Below are 21356 nucleotides of genomic sequence, written 5' to 3' on the forward strand. Positions count from 1 at the left end.
CAAAGATCCAAGATAAATTGCCTTCCCCAAAATAACTGAGCAAAGTAGTACAGAAGAAAATCAACTAAAGGGAAACTGGTAAGAGATCAAAACAATGCCAAGAGATATCCAACAATTCCATTTCAAGAGTAGTTTAAGGATGAAACTAGGAAGACAATAAATATGTGGAAAAAATGGAAAAGAGCTGCAAATTTTAATAACAAGCTCTTCTCACAATTAAAGACAACAGAATCACCATATTTGGACTTTTAAGACCATGATGTGCTTAGAAAAGTAGTTGAAATAACAATGAAGAAAACACAAATGGAGAAAAAAGACTGAATTAGACCAAAATTAAATAGAGGAAATTCATGGAGGAACAGAAACAATTTTTTTAAATATCGAGGATTTAATCTGAAGGAAGGGAAGATACCAATAGGATAGTTAAAAAAAAAATCTTATTTTTATATTTTACTTTATTATTACCAAAAAGTAACTAAAAGAATGATAATACTAATAGGATTTATAGACCTACTTGTCCATTTATATAACATTTTATTGGAATTTATAGGCAACCTTGATAAAGGTTTTAGAGTTAAGTTTTTACAAATAACATTTCACAATAGATCATATCTTTATCATACAGAACGAAGATGAAGAGAATACAAGAATCTATAAAACTTATTATTTAAAGAAGCATTTGATTCAGTAGAGTAGGACCTATTCTAACAAGTTGTCTCTTATGAAAGATTCTTTTAAGAATACACCCACACCCATATCCACATATATATACATTCAGGGAGGGCTACTACTCCCTTGTCAAGAGTTATTAATAATCTGTTAGACAAGATGAAACCAATATACGATCTAGGTGACTAAAGAAGTCAAATGCTAAAATAACATAGTTGAAGGCAAAGAAAGTGCTGGGATGAAAAAATAATGTAGACAGTCAAGGTTCCAAAGAGAAGAGAAAGGAAAGAAAGAAGGGCAGGAACATTCAAGAAAGGTATGAAGAACAGTTCACCACTCTCTCTCACCACTTCAATATATCATCGAAATAGGTACAAAAATGATTGTCCTTAAAGAGAGATCTGTCCATATCACTCATCTAACTTGATTAATTCCAATAACTCTCTATTGTCTCTAGGACAGAGCTTTCAGAGTCTTAGACAACATAGCTCCATCTTTTCTTTCTAACATAATGATCTTTACTCCCCCTACAATATTCTCATAATCCAGTCAAACTGTTGGTCTTTCTAATCTTCACACATAATCCTCCATTTTGTATCTTCTCACCTTTGCACTGCTTGACTTTCATTCCTGGAATGGAGATACTTTCTCATTTTGGCCTAATTTTCTTCCTTCAAAACCCGATTTAAGCACAAATCTCTATGTGAAGTCTTTTCTCCATCCTCTTATGGGTTAATGCCCACTTATACTTATACCTTATACTTATACTTATTTGTATATATGTGCCTCATGTGTATATTACATCACATAGACTCACACATATATCTAGCTATGTATATGTGTATGAATGTATACACACATATCGATAAATACACTTTTGGTTGCCTTATTGTATCTGGGAATTCTCTCTGTGCTTGAAATTCTTTCTTTGTCTACTGGTTCCCCATAAGTGACAAAATCTTACCTTGTGGAAGAAGCTTTTCCCAACTAGTGTCATCCTTCTAATTATTTCCCATTAATCCTATATATAGCTTCTCTTTACAGATTAGCTTGCTTATTGTCTCCTTCACTGGATTATAAGTTCTTTAATATCAGGAGCTGTCTTTTGCCTCTTTTGGTATCCCCAGTTATTAGCACAATGTCAGCATGTACTAGGAGCTTAATAGAGGCTTACTGACTGGCCAAAGTAAAATCTTTGAATGGGGCTATTTCATTCCTGGCATTTGTAGTCTACCAGCCCCCTAGTACAGTGACTAGAGCACTTACTAATTAACTAGTTCTCAAAGAATTATGAAGAAATTTATTAAAACAGCCAATTTTTTGGAAAATCTAGAATTTTAAAGTGCAAACATGATACAAAGCAACAAGCTCAAAGTTTATCTGTTTATATAAAGGAGAAAATGAAATCACATGAAATAGCCTATAAGATATAGTATTATAAAGAATATCATGGGCAATCTTATTCTCAATACATCATTTATAACACTTATAAATTCAGAGTAGGTGATTCAAAAGTAGAAGAATTTTATGTTGTTTCCATTAGTTGAAAGGCTTTTAAAGAAATCTTTCTGAAATATTATATTGCAAAGTTCTCCCAGAGTTTTGGAACTTTTGTTTAAAATAGAGATTTTTGTCAATTCAAAAACTTTGAGAAGTATCAAACTAAGCCATATTTAAGGACTTATTCCATCTCTAATGATCTATGATTGAGTTTACTTCAAGTACATGTTTTAAAGCCAAATAACAGTATTACTTTCTTTACTTTTAATCCAAACAAACAAAAAAAAAAGTTTGCTTTCTTTCCTTTAAATACTGATAATACTATTTTGAAAGCATATTTTTAAATGATAAGAATAGACTAGGTAATACTATCTGGTTGTAAAATGATACTGAGCTCTTTTTTAAAAATAGTTTCAGTGCTTAGGAGAGATACCAGGAATAGAGGCACTAACCAAACATTCAGGATAATTCACTTTTACAATATACCTACCACCTTCTTCATATGTTGCATAAATCCCCTTGACCTATATAATTGTCCTTTCTCCTCTCCTACTGGATACCTACAATTTTCTTATTCATGTTTTTTATTCATATATATTCTAGTGCCTAGATATCATCTTTGGGAAAAAAAAATGTAACCCCCAAATATACTATTTTCAGCTTTCATTACCACTGAATGCTACCTATGCTACTTTTCTACCAACAACTGTTTTAATAACTCTACAGACAAGTTAAAGATATGCTGGTATTCATAGGTAAAAGTACAAATGATATTAACAGTCTTGTGTTAGTTATTTGCTAACTATGGCAAAACAAATTGTATTAGCACTTGTTGAGTGCTAATAACAAATTAAAAAACAGTACAGTAGCGCTCTACAACTCATCTTACCTCAAGTACTGGTCCAGCTCCAAGAATTATCTGTTCTACTCCACTGGCAAATCCTTTCTGGCTAAGAGCTGTGAGATGGTGAATGAGAAAGTTTGTACTCTGTGTCTTCCCAGAACCACTTTCCCCTGAAATAACAATGCACTGGTTCTTTCTGCGCTGAAGCATAGCATGATAAGCTACATCTGCCACAGCATAAATGTGAGGTTCAAGCTTTCCCAGTTGATGATTATCATACATTTTGACATATTTAGGATTGTAAATAGGAAGAAATTTAAATGGATTAATGACTATTAGAATGCTACCAACATAAGTATAAATTTTTTCTTGCTTAAAGCGGTTTCGGAGGTTTTCCAGAAGTGTTTTCTCATTTAAGTCAGGTAAACTACATAAATCATCATAATCCTTCTGCTGTGGCTGGGGAAGGAAACCTCGTTCCATCATCCTCCGACGCTCTTCTGTAACACGGAGCCATGACTGAAGACTGCCATAATGGATTGAGCCATCGAGATTTTTCTCTCTCAAAAGGAATCGGTAATCCTCTCCACTCAACTTGTTTTCTAAGGCCATCCGTGGCCACATCATCATTCGCTGAACGGGACAGTCTGTTGGATTGAGTATCCATTCTTCCCCACCAAATTCTTTTACTTCGGCTAGAACATAACATTTTGTTTTGTCAAGCTTGAGTCTATTAATAAGCGCATCTATCACCTCAGCAGCAGTTGAGTTTTTTCTGGCTGGGACTGGACAGTAGATGGTGCCTTCTGAAATTGTCCCGGGATAAATATGTAATGTGTGTTCACTGTCCTCAAAGCGTCTTCTTCCTCCAACATCATTCACATTCATATTGGATCTTATCCCATCAGCATTGATACTGCATGTTTAGAACTCTCGCCAAAAGATTCATAACTTCAAAACTGCAAGAAAAAACAAAAAAAAATGCAAAAACAAAATGTATCAAACATACCAAAATAATTTCGAACATACGTTTTAAAATTTTTGTTAATACTTTTTAAGAGAGAAAAGACCTTTTCTTTTCATTAATTGTTTATCATAGAATTTTAAGCCTGGTATTATCTAATTCAAGTGACTCAATTTATAAATGAGAAAATTTTTTAAAAAAACAGATGAAAAGACTTGCCCAAGATCAAACTAGTAGTAGAGATAAGACTCAAACACAGGCCTCAAGAGTCGCTGTCCTATATTTTTTCTACAATAATATAAATACATTCAAAAATATTTATTGAGTATGCATCTTTAAAGCATTGTGAGATACATAGAGAATATGACTTGGTTATTATACTCAGGCACACGTTTAGATTTAAATCAAATTGTGAAAGATAATTCAAAATGAACACTTAAGTCACAGAGTGTTTTTCTGACTTCTTGCTTTTAAATTTGGAATCGGTGGTCAATAGTCAGAGAAAAGCTGTGATTTTAGTAATGATTTAAAGAGATATGCATTCCATTTGGCAAAAAACATCTAGCTCCCAAATTCATAGCAATATATCACAGTATATCTTGCCTTGAGATTTTTACCAACTGTATCTACACCCATTATGTGCCAGGTATTGTCAAATACTTTACCAATATCTCATTTGATCCTCACAACAACTCTATAGAACAGGAATTATTATATTCATTTTACAGTTGAGCAAACTGAGGCAAATTTAAGTTAAGTGATTTGTACAAAGTGACACAGCTATTAAGTGTCTGAAGTCAGATTTGAAGGCAGGTTTTCCTGACTCCAGAATTCTATGCATTTTATCCCCTAATTGGAAAAGAGTAAATGAAGTATAGTCAGCAATACTACTACAGAGTTTATATTGCCAAGGTAGTCAAAAAATCTAGAAAAACATGGTCAACAATATTTACAATTGTAATTTTTGTAATAAAAAAGAATTGTAAGGAAGCTAGATGTCCATCAATTGGGAAAAATAAAACTAAACAAACTGTAGTATGTTACTGTTACAGAATATTGTTGCCAAAAAGTAAAATCAATAAAATAGCAAGTAAGCAAGTGAAATCACAACAAAACCAGAATTAAAAAAGTAATCAGAACATATTACGCAGTTATATATTGAGAACACAAAATAGAAAATGCCTTCAAAAATATAAAATATACCAACTGTGAAAAGACCATATGGTGATCTTAAATAACTCAATCTCAGAAAACGAATTAAATCTAGCTATAAAGGAACTACCAAAAGAGAGGGAAACTCCTTTACCTGATAAGATTTAAATGAGTTCTATGAAATTTTTAAAGAATAGTTAGCATTCATAATTCACAAATTCTTCTCAAAAAAATTAAGAAAGACCCCTACTAGAATCTTTTTTTTTTCTGCATGGGGGGGGGGGAAGGGAAGGGAGGGGAGATGGTGTTAGAATCCTTACAAGGTGTTAAGTCACTAGAGTTGATAAAAACAATGCTTATGTAATTGGTTCACACTTTTGGAGTTCACACTTTGGGAGAGTTCACACATTAGAGGTCACACTTTAGAGTTCACACCTTTAGAGAGCTTATATAAGCTAGAAGCCTCCAAGAAAAGGAGGAGACTTCGGGAGATTCACAAGAAGTGAGTTGAGGGGATTGAGAAGCTAGGAGTCAGAGTTGAGTTAGAGGCAGAAGCTTGCAGAGGCAAAGGACTAGCAACAAGAGCTTTCGGAACCAAGGAAAGTTTACCGGGCTATTTTGGAAGAGACAATAAAAGACTGAACTTTTATCAGTTGGCTGCATTTGAGGTGATTATTACTCTGAACCGAAACTAAAGCTACCTCCAGAAAACCTCCCCAAGAAAACAGCTCCCAGAGAACCATCATATTTTAGAAAAGAAGAGAATACCACATAGAATTAATTTTACATTAAGGAAGGATTTAAAAAATATACACACATACACACACACACACACACACACACACACACACACACATATATAGACCAATATCACTAATGAATATCATCTCAAAAATTTTATACAAAATCCAATCAAATAGATAACAATTTATGATCAAATAGGATTTAGGATGCAAGGGTAATTAAACATTAGGAAAATAATCATATTAAAACCCCCAATATTCCAAACCACACAATTATCTCAATAGAGCAGAACAGAAGAAGAAAAGCAATGCTTTTGACAAAATATAAAGTGTTATATATGACAAAATATATAAAAGTGTTATATGATAAATGCCCTACAAAGTACAGCCAGAGATTTTTTTAAGTATTATAAAAAGCATCTAAAAAAATAGCAAGCATCATATGCAACAGGGATGCATTAGTCTTTTCTAATATGGAAGTGAAGCACTTTCCCCAATTATATTTGAGATTGTACCAGACATGACAGCAATAGAAATAAGATGGGAATAAAAGGAATAAAAAGGATATCAAACTATCCCTATTTGCTAAAGGTAAGATAGATGGTTTACTTGGAAAACCCCAAGGCTTAAATGAAGACACTGAGATAATTAGTAGCTTCAGGCTACAAAATAAATTCTCAAAAAAAATCAACAGCATTTCTACACAATAACAAAATACAAGAGAATCACAGAAAGATAAATCCCACTCTAAATGCTTAAGATATATGGGGATCAATCCTCCCCTCAAAAGCTCACAAAAGCTTTGTACAAATTAAAAACATCTGTAAGAGCTGAAGGAAAAAAATCAGTGCCCATACTTAGGCTGAATGGATATAATAAAAATAATATTACCAAAATAAATTTGCATTCTTAATGCTGTAAGAATCAAATTACAAGGAAGATATTTTAAAAAGTTTGATAAAATAATAAAATTTATTTGGAAAAACAAAAGATCTAGAATATAATGGGAAATAATATGGAGGAAAAAAAGGTCCAAGGACCACTTCTAGATCTCAAGTTATATAAAAGCAGTAGTCACCAAAAACAGTTTACTGTTTACTAGTTTAAAAAAAACAAACAAAAAGCATTAACAACAACAGAACAAACTCGACAAGGAAGCATCAGAAATAAAGAAAGTCAATAACCCAGTTTTCAATAAAGTAGAAAACATAAGATTCAATTTTTAAAAATTTAAAAAAACAATCTGGGAGAAATTAGGCTTAGACTAACACTGTACAACCATATCTTAAAGTTAAAGATGGTAATACAAAAAAAAAAAAAATAGAAAATTAAGACCATGTACTTTTCATAGCCATGGGTGAGAGAGATATTCTTAATCAAAAAGAAATAGAGGCAATTACAAAAGATAAAGTAAATTTGAACAGAAAAGATTTTGCACAGACAACATTAATGCATCTAAGACTAAAAAGTAGTCAAAATTAATGAAATATGTGTGTAAAACTAATAGCCATTTCCCAATAGATAAATGGTCAAAGGATATGGACAGTTCTCAAAAAAAATTCTAAGCATTATGCAAATAAACTGCCTAAAATGACTAAACAGTTTGAACCAGAGATGATAATTGCGCTACCACAAGGAAGCCAAATGATAAGAAAAACTTTCATATACTTCAAAATATTTATAGAAGTACTTCTTGGAACAGCTAGAAGTGAAAACAAAGTGTATACTCAAATGGCTAAAGTAATTGTGTAATGGAATACCAATGTGCTGCTGTAAGAAAGTATGCAATGGGAGAGGATTCTGGAACGATAGCAGAGTAGGTCATAAAATTCCAAGCTCTTCAGATTTCCCCCACAAAAGAAACAAGCTTATGCCTCAGGGTGAACAGATTGGTGGGGAAAAGACAACAAAATTGGGGAAGAGGGTTAATATAAATTTTCAGAATATTGAAAAAGTTGTAAAAGGAATTTGAGAGAAAGGGAAATGAAATAAGTACAGTAAGTAATCAAAGAAGTTCTTCATGTTAGTGATAGGAATTCATTAACTAAAAGAATATTAAATGAACTTTAAGGAAAAGTATGAAAAAGAGACAAAAACAAACTTTTGTATAAAGCAAAGATTAAAAACTTATGAAATAGTCATGTACTATTTTCTAAGTATTAGAAAAATCTTAGTATTATTTTCCATCTTAAAAAGAATAGTAGAAAAAATGCATAGAGTAGTAGATTTGGGGCTTAAGAGGGGTCCACCTGGGACAATCCAAGACTCCAAGGCAGGAATTTAACCAGTGTGAAGTAGAAATACCTCACACCTTCAAGTTAGTTCCAATGAAACACCAAATAGGGATCCCTGGGGCCCCCTGGGCACAAGGAATTCTCAGAGAGAGCCACAGGAACCTCTCAGACAGCCTGGAGCATTGGGGCCTAAATTCAAGAAGACTAAGGAAACTTCTTCTGAGTAGGAAGGTCAGGCCCAGCTATTCTGCCGAGAGGCAGCCCTGGGTGAGAAGGAATCAGTCTACCTGGTGAGTGCAGAAGCAGTAGGGCAGGGATATTGCTAGCTGTGAACACTTGAAAGAGTGGGGAGCTTTCAGTTTGGATTCTATATCAGAATAGAGAGCTGAAGTGAAACTAAAGGCACCCTACCGCCACCCCAAAATTAGAGGAGCTTATACTAATATTTTCACCAAAAAAAAAGAAAAAAAGAAAAATCAAAGAAAGAACACAACTATAGAAAGTTACTATAGGGATAAAGAAGACCAGAGTTCATTGTCAGAAAAGGACAGTGTAATTAAAAAACATCTTCGACCTCAGAGTAACATTAATTTTATTTTGGCTACTTATCCAGGAAGAATTTACAGAAAAACTTAAAAAAAAAAAAAATCAAAAATCAAATGAGATTGAGGAAAACTTAAAAAATAATAATAAAAGCTGTGAAAAACAATATTATGAAAAAAAAGTTAAGCAACTAGAAAAGGAAATAGAATCTTAAAGAAGAAAATAATCCTTAGAAAATTAGAATTGGTACCAGACCTAAAACTATTTTATGAAGCAGCACTCATCAAAATTATGTGGTACTGGCTAAGAAGTAGTGTGCTGGTGTTTCTACTGGGCTTATACCCCAAAGAGATACTAAGGAAGGGAAAGGGACCTGTATGTGCCAAAATGTTTTGGCAGCCCTGTTTAGTAGTGGCTAGAAGCTGGAAAATGAATGGATGCCCATCAATTGGAGAATGGTTGAGTAAATTGTGGTATATGAACGTTATGGAATATTATTGTTCTGTAAGGAATGACCAGCAGGATGAATACAGAGAGGACTGGCGAGATTTACATGAACTGATACTAAGTGAAATGAGCAGAACCAGGAGATCATTATGTACCTCAACAACAATACTGTTTGAGGATGTATTCTGATGGAAGTGGATCTCTTCGATAAAGAGAGCTAATTCAGTTTCAATTGATCAAGGATGGAACAGAAGCAGCTACACTCAGAGAAAGAACACTGGGAAATGAATATAAACTGCTTGTATTTCTGTTTTTCTTCTCGGGTTATTTCTACCTTCTGAATCCAATTCTCCCTGTGCAACAAGAGAACTGTTCAGTTCTGCACACATATATTGTATCTAGGATATACTGTAACCTATTTAACATATAAAGGACTGCTTGCCATCTAGGGGAGAGAGTAGAGAGAGGGAGGGGAAAAATCGGAACAGAAGTGAGTGCAAGGGATAATGCTGTAAAAAATTACCCTGGCATGGGTTCTGTCAATAAAAAGTAAAAAAAAAAAAAAAAAAAAAAAAGAAGGAAGAAGGAAGAAGAAGAAGAAGTGTGCTGTATCAGGGGAATAGGTTAAGTACTCATAACACAACCATTAATCTAGTAACTTAGTATTTGATAAACCCTACTACTCCAGCTTCTGGAATAAGAATTCACTATTTCACAAAAATTACTGGGAAATAACGTCAGAAACTCAACATGGAGCTACATCTCACAGCCCATACTAAAATAAGGTCAAAATAGGTCCATAATTTGGGTATAAAGAGTGATACCATAAGCAAATTAAAAGAGCAAGGGATAGTCTACTTATCAGATTTATGGAGAGGGAGGAATAGAAAAACTAGAAAACATTATGAAATGCAAAATGGACAACTTTGATTACATTAAATTAAGTTTTTGTGCAAACAAAACCAATACAAGATTAAAAGTACAAAGCTGGGGAAAATAAATTTGACAGCCAGTTTTTCTGATAAAAAACTTCATTTCCAAAATATATAAAGAACTGTTCAAATTTATAAAAACACAAGTCATTCTCCAAGTGAGAAATTATCAAAGGATATGAACTTTCAATTTTCAGATGATGAAATTAAAGCCATTTATAGTTATATGAAAAAAAAATGCTCTAAATAATTACTGATTAGAGAAATGCAAATTAAATCAACTCTGAAGTACCACCTCACACCTCTTAGATTGACTAAGATGGCAGGAACACATAATGATAAATATTGGAGGGGATGTGGGAAAACTAGGGACTAGTTTTGTTTGAGGAGTTATTAACTGATCCAACCATTCTAGAAAGCAACTTGGAATTATGCTCAAAGGGCTATAAAACTGTGCAATATGTCTTTGAGCAGCAATGCTACCATTGGGATTGTATCCCAAGGAAATCATAAAGGAAGAGAAAAGACCCACTTGTGCAAAAATATTTGAAGCAGCTCTTTTGGGGGCAAAGTATTGAAAATGAGTAGATGCTTATCAATTGGAGAACAGCTGAATAATTTCAAAATTCACAGATGAAAGAAAATATGACATATGAAGGTAATGGAATATTACTGTTTTATAAAAATGATGAACAAGCTGATTTTAGAAAGGCATGGAAGGATTTACACAAACTGATGCTGAGTGAAAGCAGAACTAGGAATGCATTGTCCATAGCAAGATTGTGTGTTGGTCAACTAAAGACTTGGTTCTTCTCAGGCATTTAATGATCTAAGGCAATCCCAACAAACTTTGGATAAAAAATACTATCTGCATCCAAAGTTAGAATTATGGAGACTGAATATAAGTTAACACAGGCTATGTTCACTATTTTTTTTCCCCTTGCTTTTTTTTTTCCTCATGATTTTTCCCTTTTGTTCTGATTTCTCTCCCAAAATGATTCATAAAGAAATGTGTATTTTAAAAAATTAACATACATATATAATTAGGAAAAAAAGAAAACAACAAAAAAGGGGAGAGAAAGAAAATTAGAATTGGACAAAGGGAAGACCGTGAAACTATGACACCAACACATATAGAGCAACAATATATAAACAATACATACATATAAATATAACAACCACAAATATAAATAGATATAAACAAAATATAAAAAAAAGAAAAAACCAGAACAGAATGTGAAAACATCAGGAACACCTAAAGAACAGAACAAGAAAAGAAAACATAAAAATAATTGGACTACTTGAAAGCTATGACCAAAAAACAATCTTGACACAATAATACAAGAAATTGTTGTGGAATGATAGAACTAGAGGAAGTAGAAATAGGAAAAAAAAAATCCACCAATCATCATGTCAAAGAGATCTTACAAGAAAAACACCTAGGAATATTATTGCTAAATTTCAAAATTCACAGATGAAAGAAAATTTTTTTACAATAAACAAAAGAAAAAAAATCAATTGTGTTGGAACTACAATTAAAAAGTACAAAATTTATCAGCAAACACAATAGAAGATCCCAGATCCCAGAATAATACATATCAAAAATCAAAAGAATGAGGCCTAAGGTTAAAAAATATCACATCCAGTAAAACTAACCATAATACTGAATAAAAAAAACAAACATTTAATGAACTTGCAGATTTTCAGGACTCTGGATCAACCAAACCTGAATTCAATAGAAAATTTAATATATAAGAGCCAACACTAAAAATTAATTTCTTTTCCCCCTCTACACAACTTTATTTTTAATAATAGCTTTTTTATTTTCAAAATACATGCAAAAATATGTTTCAACATCCACCCTTGCAAAATTATCTCACATTCCAAATTTCTCCCTTCCTTTTTCTTCTCCCTCCCCTAGAAAGCAAGTAACCCAAATACATATTAAAAACATACAATTCTCCTATATATATTTCTGAATTTATCATGCTGCACAAGAAAAATCAGATCAAAAAGGGAAAAAAAAAATGAGGAAGAAAACAAAAAGAAAGCAAATAACAAAAAAGTGAAAAAACAGTTCTCTTTCTGGTTGCAGATGGCTCTCTCCATCACAAGTCTATTGGAACTGGCCTAAATCATCTCACTGTTGAAAAGAGCTCCATCCATCAGAATTGGTCATCACATAATCTTGTTGCTGTATACAATGTTCTCTTGGTTCTACTCACTTCACTTAGCATCAGTCAATGTAAGTAAGAGACTTACTTAGCAGGCCTTTCTGAAATCATTCTGGCAAATTAATGAATAATTTCAAGGGACTCAACAAGTATAAACTGGTTTTTACATGGAAATGTTTAAGATTGACCCAATCAGTAATTGGGTAATTCGAAAGATTGGGACAGAATTGAGAATGATCTAGCTCTAAAAAGCAAAACAATCTAAGAAAAGATAAAAAGAATAATTATGCTATATGAATGAGGTGCAGAGGAAGAACTGACAAAGTAAAGAAGGAGAAAAGCTGGTAGTTCTGAAAATCTACACACACACACACACACACACACACACACACACACACACCATGAAGTTATAGCACCCTCCAAAATCTATAAAGAAATAAGGGGAAAAGAAATAGGATAAATTGAAATACAACAGGGTATGTAGATTAACAGCAGTTAGACAAGGGGTGTAGATTAATGTAAAAGGGATAAAGAAAGAGGGAAAGGGTGATATAGGATATGATGGGGTAGGAAAGATTAGTTAGATTAAAGATAGTGGGATAAAATGTGTAGATTAATGAGACTGGGATAAAGAGGGAGGGAAAAACTAGGAAGGGAAGATAATCTGTGGGTATGAGAAGAGGTTAAGTAATAGCAAAACAAGTTAAGGCAGGGGTCCTCAAACTTTTTACTGTTCCTCAGTTCACTGTCCCTCAGACTGTTGGAGGGTCGGACTATAGTAAAAACAAAAACTTTGTTTTATGGGCCTTTAAATAAAGAAACTTCATAGCCCTGGGTGAGGGGGATAAACGTCCTCAGTTCCTTAACAGGGGTCCTCAAACTACGCGGGCCGTAGTTTGAAGACCCCAGTAAGGAGTAGAATTAAAGTAGCAGACTTAACAGGGATAGGAAACAAAAGATATATACAAACACTAAAATAAAGATCAGGAATAGAATTTATTAGGAAAAAAAGGAGGCCTAATAATCATTAATTTCAGACAAAGTCGAATTTAAAAGATTCAAGTCAAGAGAGAAATCTATATTATGTCAGTCGTATTACTACTGTTTTAGAAGTATGTCTACATATGTGTAAATGTATGTATATAGACAGATGTATATTATGTGGGGGTGGGGTGTGTGTGTATGTATAAGCATATGTATGTATATATAAATATATCCCTGCTTAACTATAGTCTGCATAGGAGAAGTGGAGATGATGAAAGAGAAGAAAAAAGAATAAAATAAAAAGTACATATCATAGAACAAAAGAAAAGATGGATATTCATGAATATAATCTTTTATTAGTATATATGCTTTCTTAAAATGGAAATTTATTGTTATATATTTTCAATTCTCCCTGATTTTCTGCTGGGCATATGGAAATGTTTTATTCTGTTTTTTTGTGTTCCTTTTCTGTTATTCTTTTTCAATTTTGTTTTTAATTTTAAATAAGTATTTTTTAAAAAATAAAGAAACAATTATCTAATGAATACTAAGGATACTAATGCAAGTGAAGTAATCAGAGCCAAGAAAAAATATACACAGTAACTACAAGAATATAAATGCAGGAGAGAAAAAGCATAACATCAAAAAATCAAAAGCAAATTAGTATAATTATAAGGATAAAGAGGGACTTGATTGAAGAGAAATATGAAAACATCCCTGTCCCCCTATCTTTTGGTAAAGATGGGAGTTCCACATATTACATATTTTTCAGATTTTCTCAATGGGTTGATCAGCTATGCTAATTTCCTCCCTCTCTTAACAATACTTAACAACTTAATGACACTATTTTCCTATGGAATGGCTCTTAAAAGAAGGAGGTAAAGAGATCCATAGGATAGCATGAGATATAAGAAACAGAAAACATCAATGAAAAATTCTCTTTAAAAAAGAGTAGTATTCAAGAGAATATTGTAAACAGCAACAAGAAGTTCATATGATAATCAATTCTGATGGACGTGTCTCTTTTCAACAATGAGATGATTCAAGTCAATTCTAATGGTCTTGTGATGGAGAGCCATCTACATTCAGAGAGAGAATTGTGGGAACTGAAGGTGGATCATAATAGTATTTTTACTCTTTTTGTTGTTTGTTAGCTTGCTTTTTTTCCTCATTTTTTTTCCCTTTTTGATCTGATTTTTCTTGTGCAGCATGATAAATGTGGAAATATGTATAGAAGAAGAATTGCACATATTTAACATACTGGATTACTTGATGTTTAGGGAAAAGGAGTGGGGAGGAAGGGACAAAGTTTTGGAACACAAGGTTTTTAACACTAGATACTGAAAACTATCTTTGCATGTATTTTGAAAATAAAAAGAATTATTTTTTTAAAAGAGGTATTACATGTAATCAACAAAAGTCAACAGCAAAAGATAAAATATATTATATTCAAAATAACTTTATAAAGTACAAAACATCTGCTAGCCTATCTATAGATTTAGAACTTATATCAACAAAACTAAGAAACATTTTTGCAGAAATAAAAGAAGGGAGACTAGTCAAAATGCCAGTAGTAGAAAAAGGCAGTCCAGCTCCTGAGACAACTACTGTTAACAAATACTTCAGACAATTCCCAAAATGAGCAGTAAGGGGAAAATCTAAAGAGAAACCACAATGAATCATTTTCAAGCATAAAATCACAAATTTCCTCCTACAGACAAGTGATCATGGCAGAAAATATGGAACAGGGGTAAAACTGGGATTTCAAAGGGAGACACCAAGAAGAAAAAAAAAAATCAGTATTACGGTTCTGAATCCTGCAGCAAGACACCAGATAAGACAAAGTAGGATCATACAATATTACTATAGTCCTTCTCAGAACCCTAACCTAAACACAGAGTTCCAATGTAGGATATCAGGCTGGAAGAATAAGTTTTCTTCTGTTTTGTATTCTGACCACATCAACAAGGATTTATTAAGTATTTACTACATATGCCAGGCTTTAATACTACGTGGTTAAGATCACAAAGAAAGGGAGAAGAATAGCTCCTGCTCTCAAAGAGCACATAGTACATACAAGCAAGAAAGAGGACAAACTGGAATACTCTCAGAAGGAAAACACTTACATTAAGGAGGGAATCAGGAAAGGCTTTTTGAAGAAGGTAGGCCTTTAGTTGAGACTTGGAGGGAGTCAAGATGAAAGGAAGAGGGAGAAAATATTCAAGTATGGGAGTCATCTAGTGAAATCGCTCAAAAGATGAGAGACAAAAGGTCACATTCTAAGAACAGAAAGAAAGCTCCTATTACTGGAGTACTTGGAGGGGGAGTTAAGATGTAGCAAAACTGGCAAGTTAGAAAGAGATCAGGTAATAAAAGGTTTTGAAAGTCCAACAGGAAATTATGTATTTGATCCTGGAGGTAGTAACAGTGAACCCAAAGGAATTTACTGAACAAAGGTGATATGGTCAGTCATGCATTTTAGTAAGATAAATTTGACAGCTGAATGAAGCCTATACTACACAAGGCAGACAACGCAAGAAGACCAGCCAGAAGGTTAATGCAGTAATTTCAATTTGTGTCCAGGCTCTGTTATTTAACTTAGGATCACTGGCATAACTCTTCTGTTCAAAAAGTTTCGGTGGCTCCCTGTTGCTTCTAGGATGAAATACAAACTCCTCTGGCACTTAAAAGTCTCTCACAATTTGACTTTAATATACTTTTCTTCTGGTTCATTATATATTACTCCCTTTCACATTCTGGCCAAACTGTTGAAGAACTTATTTTCTTCCTCATAAGAAATATTCCATCTTCTCTCTCTTTATCTTTGTAAGAACTTTCTCCCATGCTGCAAACCACTCTCCTCACCTCCATCCTCTTAAAACCCTACCTTCATTGAGCATTCAGTTCAACTGCCAATTCCTATAACAGATCTTTTCTGATCTTTCACTTGCTATTGCTCTATCATTTCCAATATTATTTTCTCTTTGCCTTATATATAATTTTATATTTAATTATATGCAGATTCTCTCCAATAGAATGTAAGTTCTGGGAAGAAAATATTTTCTGTGTGAGTCTGTCTGCATACCTTAGCATCTAGACATAGCACCCAAATTTTAAGTATCTACTAAATAACAATTTAATTGGGTTATTTTATTTTTCAATATCTACTTCTAAAAGGCAGAAATTTAGTCTCCTAAAATGCCACAGTTTAATAAAAAATTTTATGAGAATCCTTTACCATTCTATGACTAATTAAAAAAAAAAAACTCCTAAGAAAAAAATAGAGCCAGAAGAAGAGAGTTTTATAGAAGTGCATTCTTCATGAGTGAACAATACCACCTTCTGGCAGAAATAATAAGAACTAGAGAGAACATTTTCAGGCACCAGCAATAATATTTAGGTACTAAGAGAGTTATTTCATATTGATTTTAAATGTTTCTAATTAAAATGTAATTAAAAGTGAAAATTCTGAGGAACAAATAAAAACTTACTTTAAAAAAAGCAAAATTTAAAAAAAAACATTCCAAATGTAACATTTCTAAAACCCACTCATCTTAATCAAGTCGAATGAATGCAAATGATTAAAAGATGGGTGAATAATTTTTTTTTATTTGTTTATTGTTGAACAAAGTAAGATACTCTTTGATTTTCTCTTCAGGACTTACAAACTACTGAAAAATTAAACAGATAAAATTTAAAAAGTGACAAGTTAATAATTACCAAGCGTTCATTTTGATGTTGTTCTTATTCTATCAGATTATCCTAAGACTTAGTTACATTTCACTTTATTTCTCCAAATAAAATAAATAACACCATATTAAAACAATTCATTTAATCAAATTTGCTTAACTTTGAAAACTCAGGAAGTAACTGATATTGTTTTCATTTTATCTTATAGTCTCTCTTCTAGGACAAAGAGGGGAAATTATACACATTAATGTTTCCTGTTATGTGGTTTAAAACCACTAAACAGAAATAGCTTTAATTTTTTAAGAATAAAGAATGGATATACAGAATATCATCCTGGAGCATTACATAAAGCTTTGCTGAGCTGTCATACAAATTACATCTAAATAAATTTATTTGCATTAATAACTAGTAGAACTATATATTAACCAAGCAAGCAGTAAACCCCAGATGAGAAAGTAACATTTGTTTCTGTTTAAAGTTAACAAAATTAATTTTATTTCCTTTTAAAAGGCTACTCATGTAACAAGCTATACAACAGATGAGTCCTTACAAAAGCTGCAACAAGAAGTAAATTTGTATAAAATGAATGATACAATCAATTAACTAAAAAGAAGTTTAAGAAACTTAGTGCTGTTTTCTAAAAAAAAAAAAAAAAAACTGCTTTAACAATGCATTTGTTTTAATAACAGTAGGCAGAATGCTATTGGACTTTCAAATCAAAGTACTGAGTAGTTTAGTTCCAACATCATCAACAAATAAAAAGGAGGAGGGGGGAAGAGTGGTGAGAAAGAGGACCCCACAGTTTTTATTTTGGACTTATACACACACACACACAAACACATCTTTAAGATATGGAAGAGAACTTAAAGACCTAATTTAATCCAACTCTTTCATTCATGCACAGGAAAAACAGAGCCCATGGCTTATCTGCAAACATCTGGGGGAAAAAATTTGATGGTTCCATTTCCTTGCCACTTACTAAGTCCTTGAGATTTTGATTAAAAACTGAAGATTTTATGATTTAATTAATCAACAATATTTTATTAAGAACTTATTATCTGACAGGTACCATAGGTGGTAGTGGTTGTTTGTCCTTCATTCTTTAAGAGGATCATGACATCAAAGAGATGGTGCCATGACATGCAAATGAACTGGATATAAGTGAAAGAAGGGAATATAAGGTCATCTGCCTCACTTTCCCCTCTGGAGTCATCTGGGTCCAGTGACAAGATATAGATGAGGTTGACTAGAGACAACCCTGAATGTAGTGGGAGACTTTGGCCTTTTAAGCTAAGATCTTCAGCAGGTCTCATTTTGACCAAGTCTGTACTCACTCAATGATTAAGGCTAGGTAGCAATTGAGACAAAGAATCTTCACTTTCACTTAGTCCAAAAAAGGGAAAAAATCTAAAGAAATAAAAAAAAATCTGGGAGGGGAAAACCTTCAGGGTTTCTAGCCAAACCAGAAATAATTGTTACTTACATTTCAATCCCAGTCAATCAGGACTCAAATAATAACTAAATGGGGCTTGGTCTAGGACCTAAGGTGGCCAATGAGAATCAGAGTGGCTTTGGTTCAAGGCCTGGTTGGAAGAAAGAATTCTAGCCAGTAAACCCCAAGATATCTTGGGAAGGGTTCAGGGGTACAAAAGAAAAAAAATCTTTTAAAGAGCATTTGTACATAGGATATGATAGTCTATGCATAGAGGAAGAAAAGTAGAGGAGGGAAGAGACAAGCACCATAATTAAGCACTTAATTAAGTAAGTAAGGATACACGGAAAGGCAAAAGACAGTTCCCTTGCCTTACAGGAGCTTACAATAGAGAGAAAACAAATATTTTCCAAAATAAGTGTACAATGTAAACAGGAAATAGTAAACAGAGGGGTAAGCATGAGAATTAAAAGGAATGGGGAAAGGCTTCTGGTAGTAGGTGGAATTTAATCTGGAAACCAGGAGATTAAGATGAGGAGGGAAAGCAGTCCATACATGGTGGGAGGAAAAAAAAATACCCTGAACTGAGAGAAACAGCTTAGTTCACTCAATAGCAAAGAGGTCTGTCACCACATCAAAACATGAGGGTGGGAGGGGGTAGTGCAAGACTGGAAAGGTAAGGGATGGGGAAGGGCTTTGAACACCAAATCAAGGATTTTTTATTTAAACTTGGAGGTGATGGACAACCATAGAAGATTATTGAGTATGAGAGTGACATGGTCTGATTCATGCTTTAGAAAAATCACTTTGACAACTGGATTAAATATGGACACAAGTAGAAAGAAACATGTGGCAGTAAATAGCATTACTTCAATAGTCCAAGCACAAAAATAATGAGGGCCTACATTAGGATATTATCATTATCAAAAAAGACAAAGAAGATATACTCAAGAGATGTTGTAAAAGTGAAATTGATAGGCCTTGGCAACAGACTGGTCACGGTAGGGGGGGGGGGGGTGTTAAATAGGAATCAAAGATGATACCTAGGCTGCAAGCGTAGGAGACTGGAAGGATGGTGGTGCCCTTGACAGAAACAGGAAAATTTAGACACTGGGAAAGTTTAAGAGAAAATAATGTAAGTTCACTTTTGGACAAGATACATTTAAGATATCTACTGAATATCTAGCCTGCTTGAGATGTATGAAAAGATAGTTGAAGATGTAAGACTGGAGGTAAGCAAGAGATTACTGCTGGATAAGGAAAACTGAGAATCATATGGACTCTAATAAAACTATTCACTCAGAATATCACAAATAACCTCCAAACCAACAAACCCAGCCACTCTTCTTTCAATCACTATCACTCTTTAGCTAACACTTGAATATCTGGAATCCCCCCAATACCCTTCCTTTTGCTCTATTCTGATGATTATCTTGTACTCAGGCCTTTTTTTTTTTTAAACCTAATTTTTGCTTTACTTCAGCATCCCTCTTAATATAATCTCTCCTCTGGCAATCTCAACCCCTTCTATGGCTACAATAATCATTTCTATGTAAATTAGTTCCTATCCTAAACTTTAGATCTGCTTTTCCACTGACTCTCCAATAATTTCAGTCATCCAGTCTCATCTCTCTTAGGTAAAAGCTACCTACCCATGCTACTCTTTGTCACTATCCTTGGATCTTTCCAGTCACACTGAGGAGTCCAAAATTGGGTTTGTATGTTGATTTGATTACTGGAGGATCTGAATGGGCTTCACTCAACTTCTCGGGTCTCACTATCCTGATCTATAAAATGAGAGGGCTGGACTAGGTGACCTCTGCCAAATTCTTCTTACTGTACTGTCAACCCATTAAAATGTCCTATTCATGGGGCAGCTAAATATCACAGTGGATAGAGCACCGGTGCTGAAGTCAGGAGGACCTGAGTTCAAATATGATCTCAGACACGGTAATACTTCCTAGCTGTGTGACCCTGGGCTTAACCCCAATTGCCTCGGGGGGAAAAGTCTTATCATCCATCCTCTTTAAAACCTATTCTCTTTGGTCTCAAACTCTCTCCTTGATCTTTTCAAAGAAAACAAACGAATATGAAAGTTTAATGTAATGGTTAAAAAAATTTTTTTCTTAAGTATCAAAGGCTTATAATGACAAGGCAGAGTTAACAATTATGAATAAATGAAATCACTCTGAGCCTCTGTAAAACTCAACAATTCCCTAAAATTGGAAATGACCGCTGGATGAATTTAACAATAATAAATGATAACACTCAAGAAAGATTTTTAAATATTGATAAGAATTCATACTTTATGTCCCTTTAATATGAATTTCTTATCCACTCTTCCCTGTTCCTTTAACCTTATTTTTCTATTTTCCCTTTCTTTTTCTTATCCCATAGTCTTCCTTCAGAGATCTTAGCCTCTTAGAACCATTTTCTCTTCATCTCTTTTTTGTTATTATACAATGGAATTATATCATTTAAGCATTTAACTTACAGATTAGATGAAAGGAAAAACAGCAATAACTTAAATAATGTAATTTCATCATTCTACTCTATCCTAAGAGTGAGTTTAACATGGTAGACATAAATTGGCTGTTCTCATTTTCATTTTCAGATTTCAGTCTCATTTTCAAAAACCTCACACAGTGTAAACATTTCATAGCACAGAATATAAGTATATACTCTCTTTTCATTACAACTTTTATCTATTTACTCTGCTTAGAACACCAAAGTTGATAAGATGCAAGTCAATCATTATTCCTTGTATTCCTGGTCAGCCCACACATATTCCCTCTGGCTTACTAATGTTGTCTCACTATAGGCTGATCACTCTCTAACCAAACTTACAGGCAAAGCTCTTTTAAGACTATTTTCCTACTAATTATAACTTTTTTTCTCTGCCAGCTAAAATTTTGCTCGTTTTGCTTTGAAATTTCCGGGTCAAACAAAATGGAGAACTAAGTATTTTTTCTCATCCCCACAACCTTTACAAACATCGCTCCAAAACAGAAAGTGTGCATCAAAGATATAGCAATCTCAACTGTGTCC

General features: G+C 33.3%; 1 protein-coding gene across 1 annotated transcript in view; it reads right to left on the bottom strand.

The window, feature by feature from the left end:
• MYO9A (myosin IXA) overlaps positions 1-21356 on the bottom strand; it is a 289464-nt gene that overhangs the window by 218194 nt on the left and 49914 nt on the right. Inside the window, exon 2 of the mRNA XM_051981925.1 lies at positions 3059-3972. Coding sequence (XP_051837885.1) covers positions 3059-3901 — 843 coding nt within the window. The 5' untranslated portion in view covers positions 3902-3972. The remainder of the gene's footprint in view (positions 1-3058; positions 3973-21356) is intronic.

This window comes from Antechinus flavipes, chromosome 2, assembly GCF_016432865.1.
Source record: "Antechinus flavipes isolate AdamAnt ecotype Samford, QLD, Australia chromosome 2, AdamAnt_v2, whole genome shotgun sequence".
Lineage (NCBI taxonomy): Eukaryota > Metazoa > Chordata > Mammalia > Dasyuromorphia > Dasyuridae > Antechinus > Antechinus flavipes.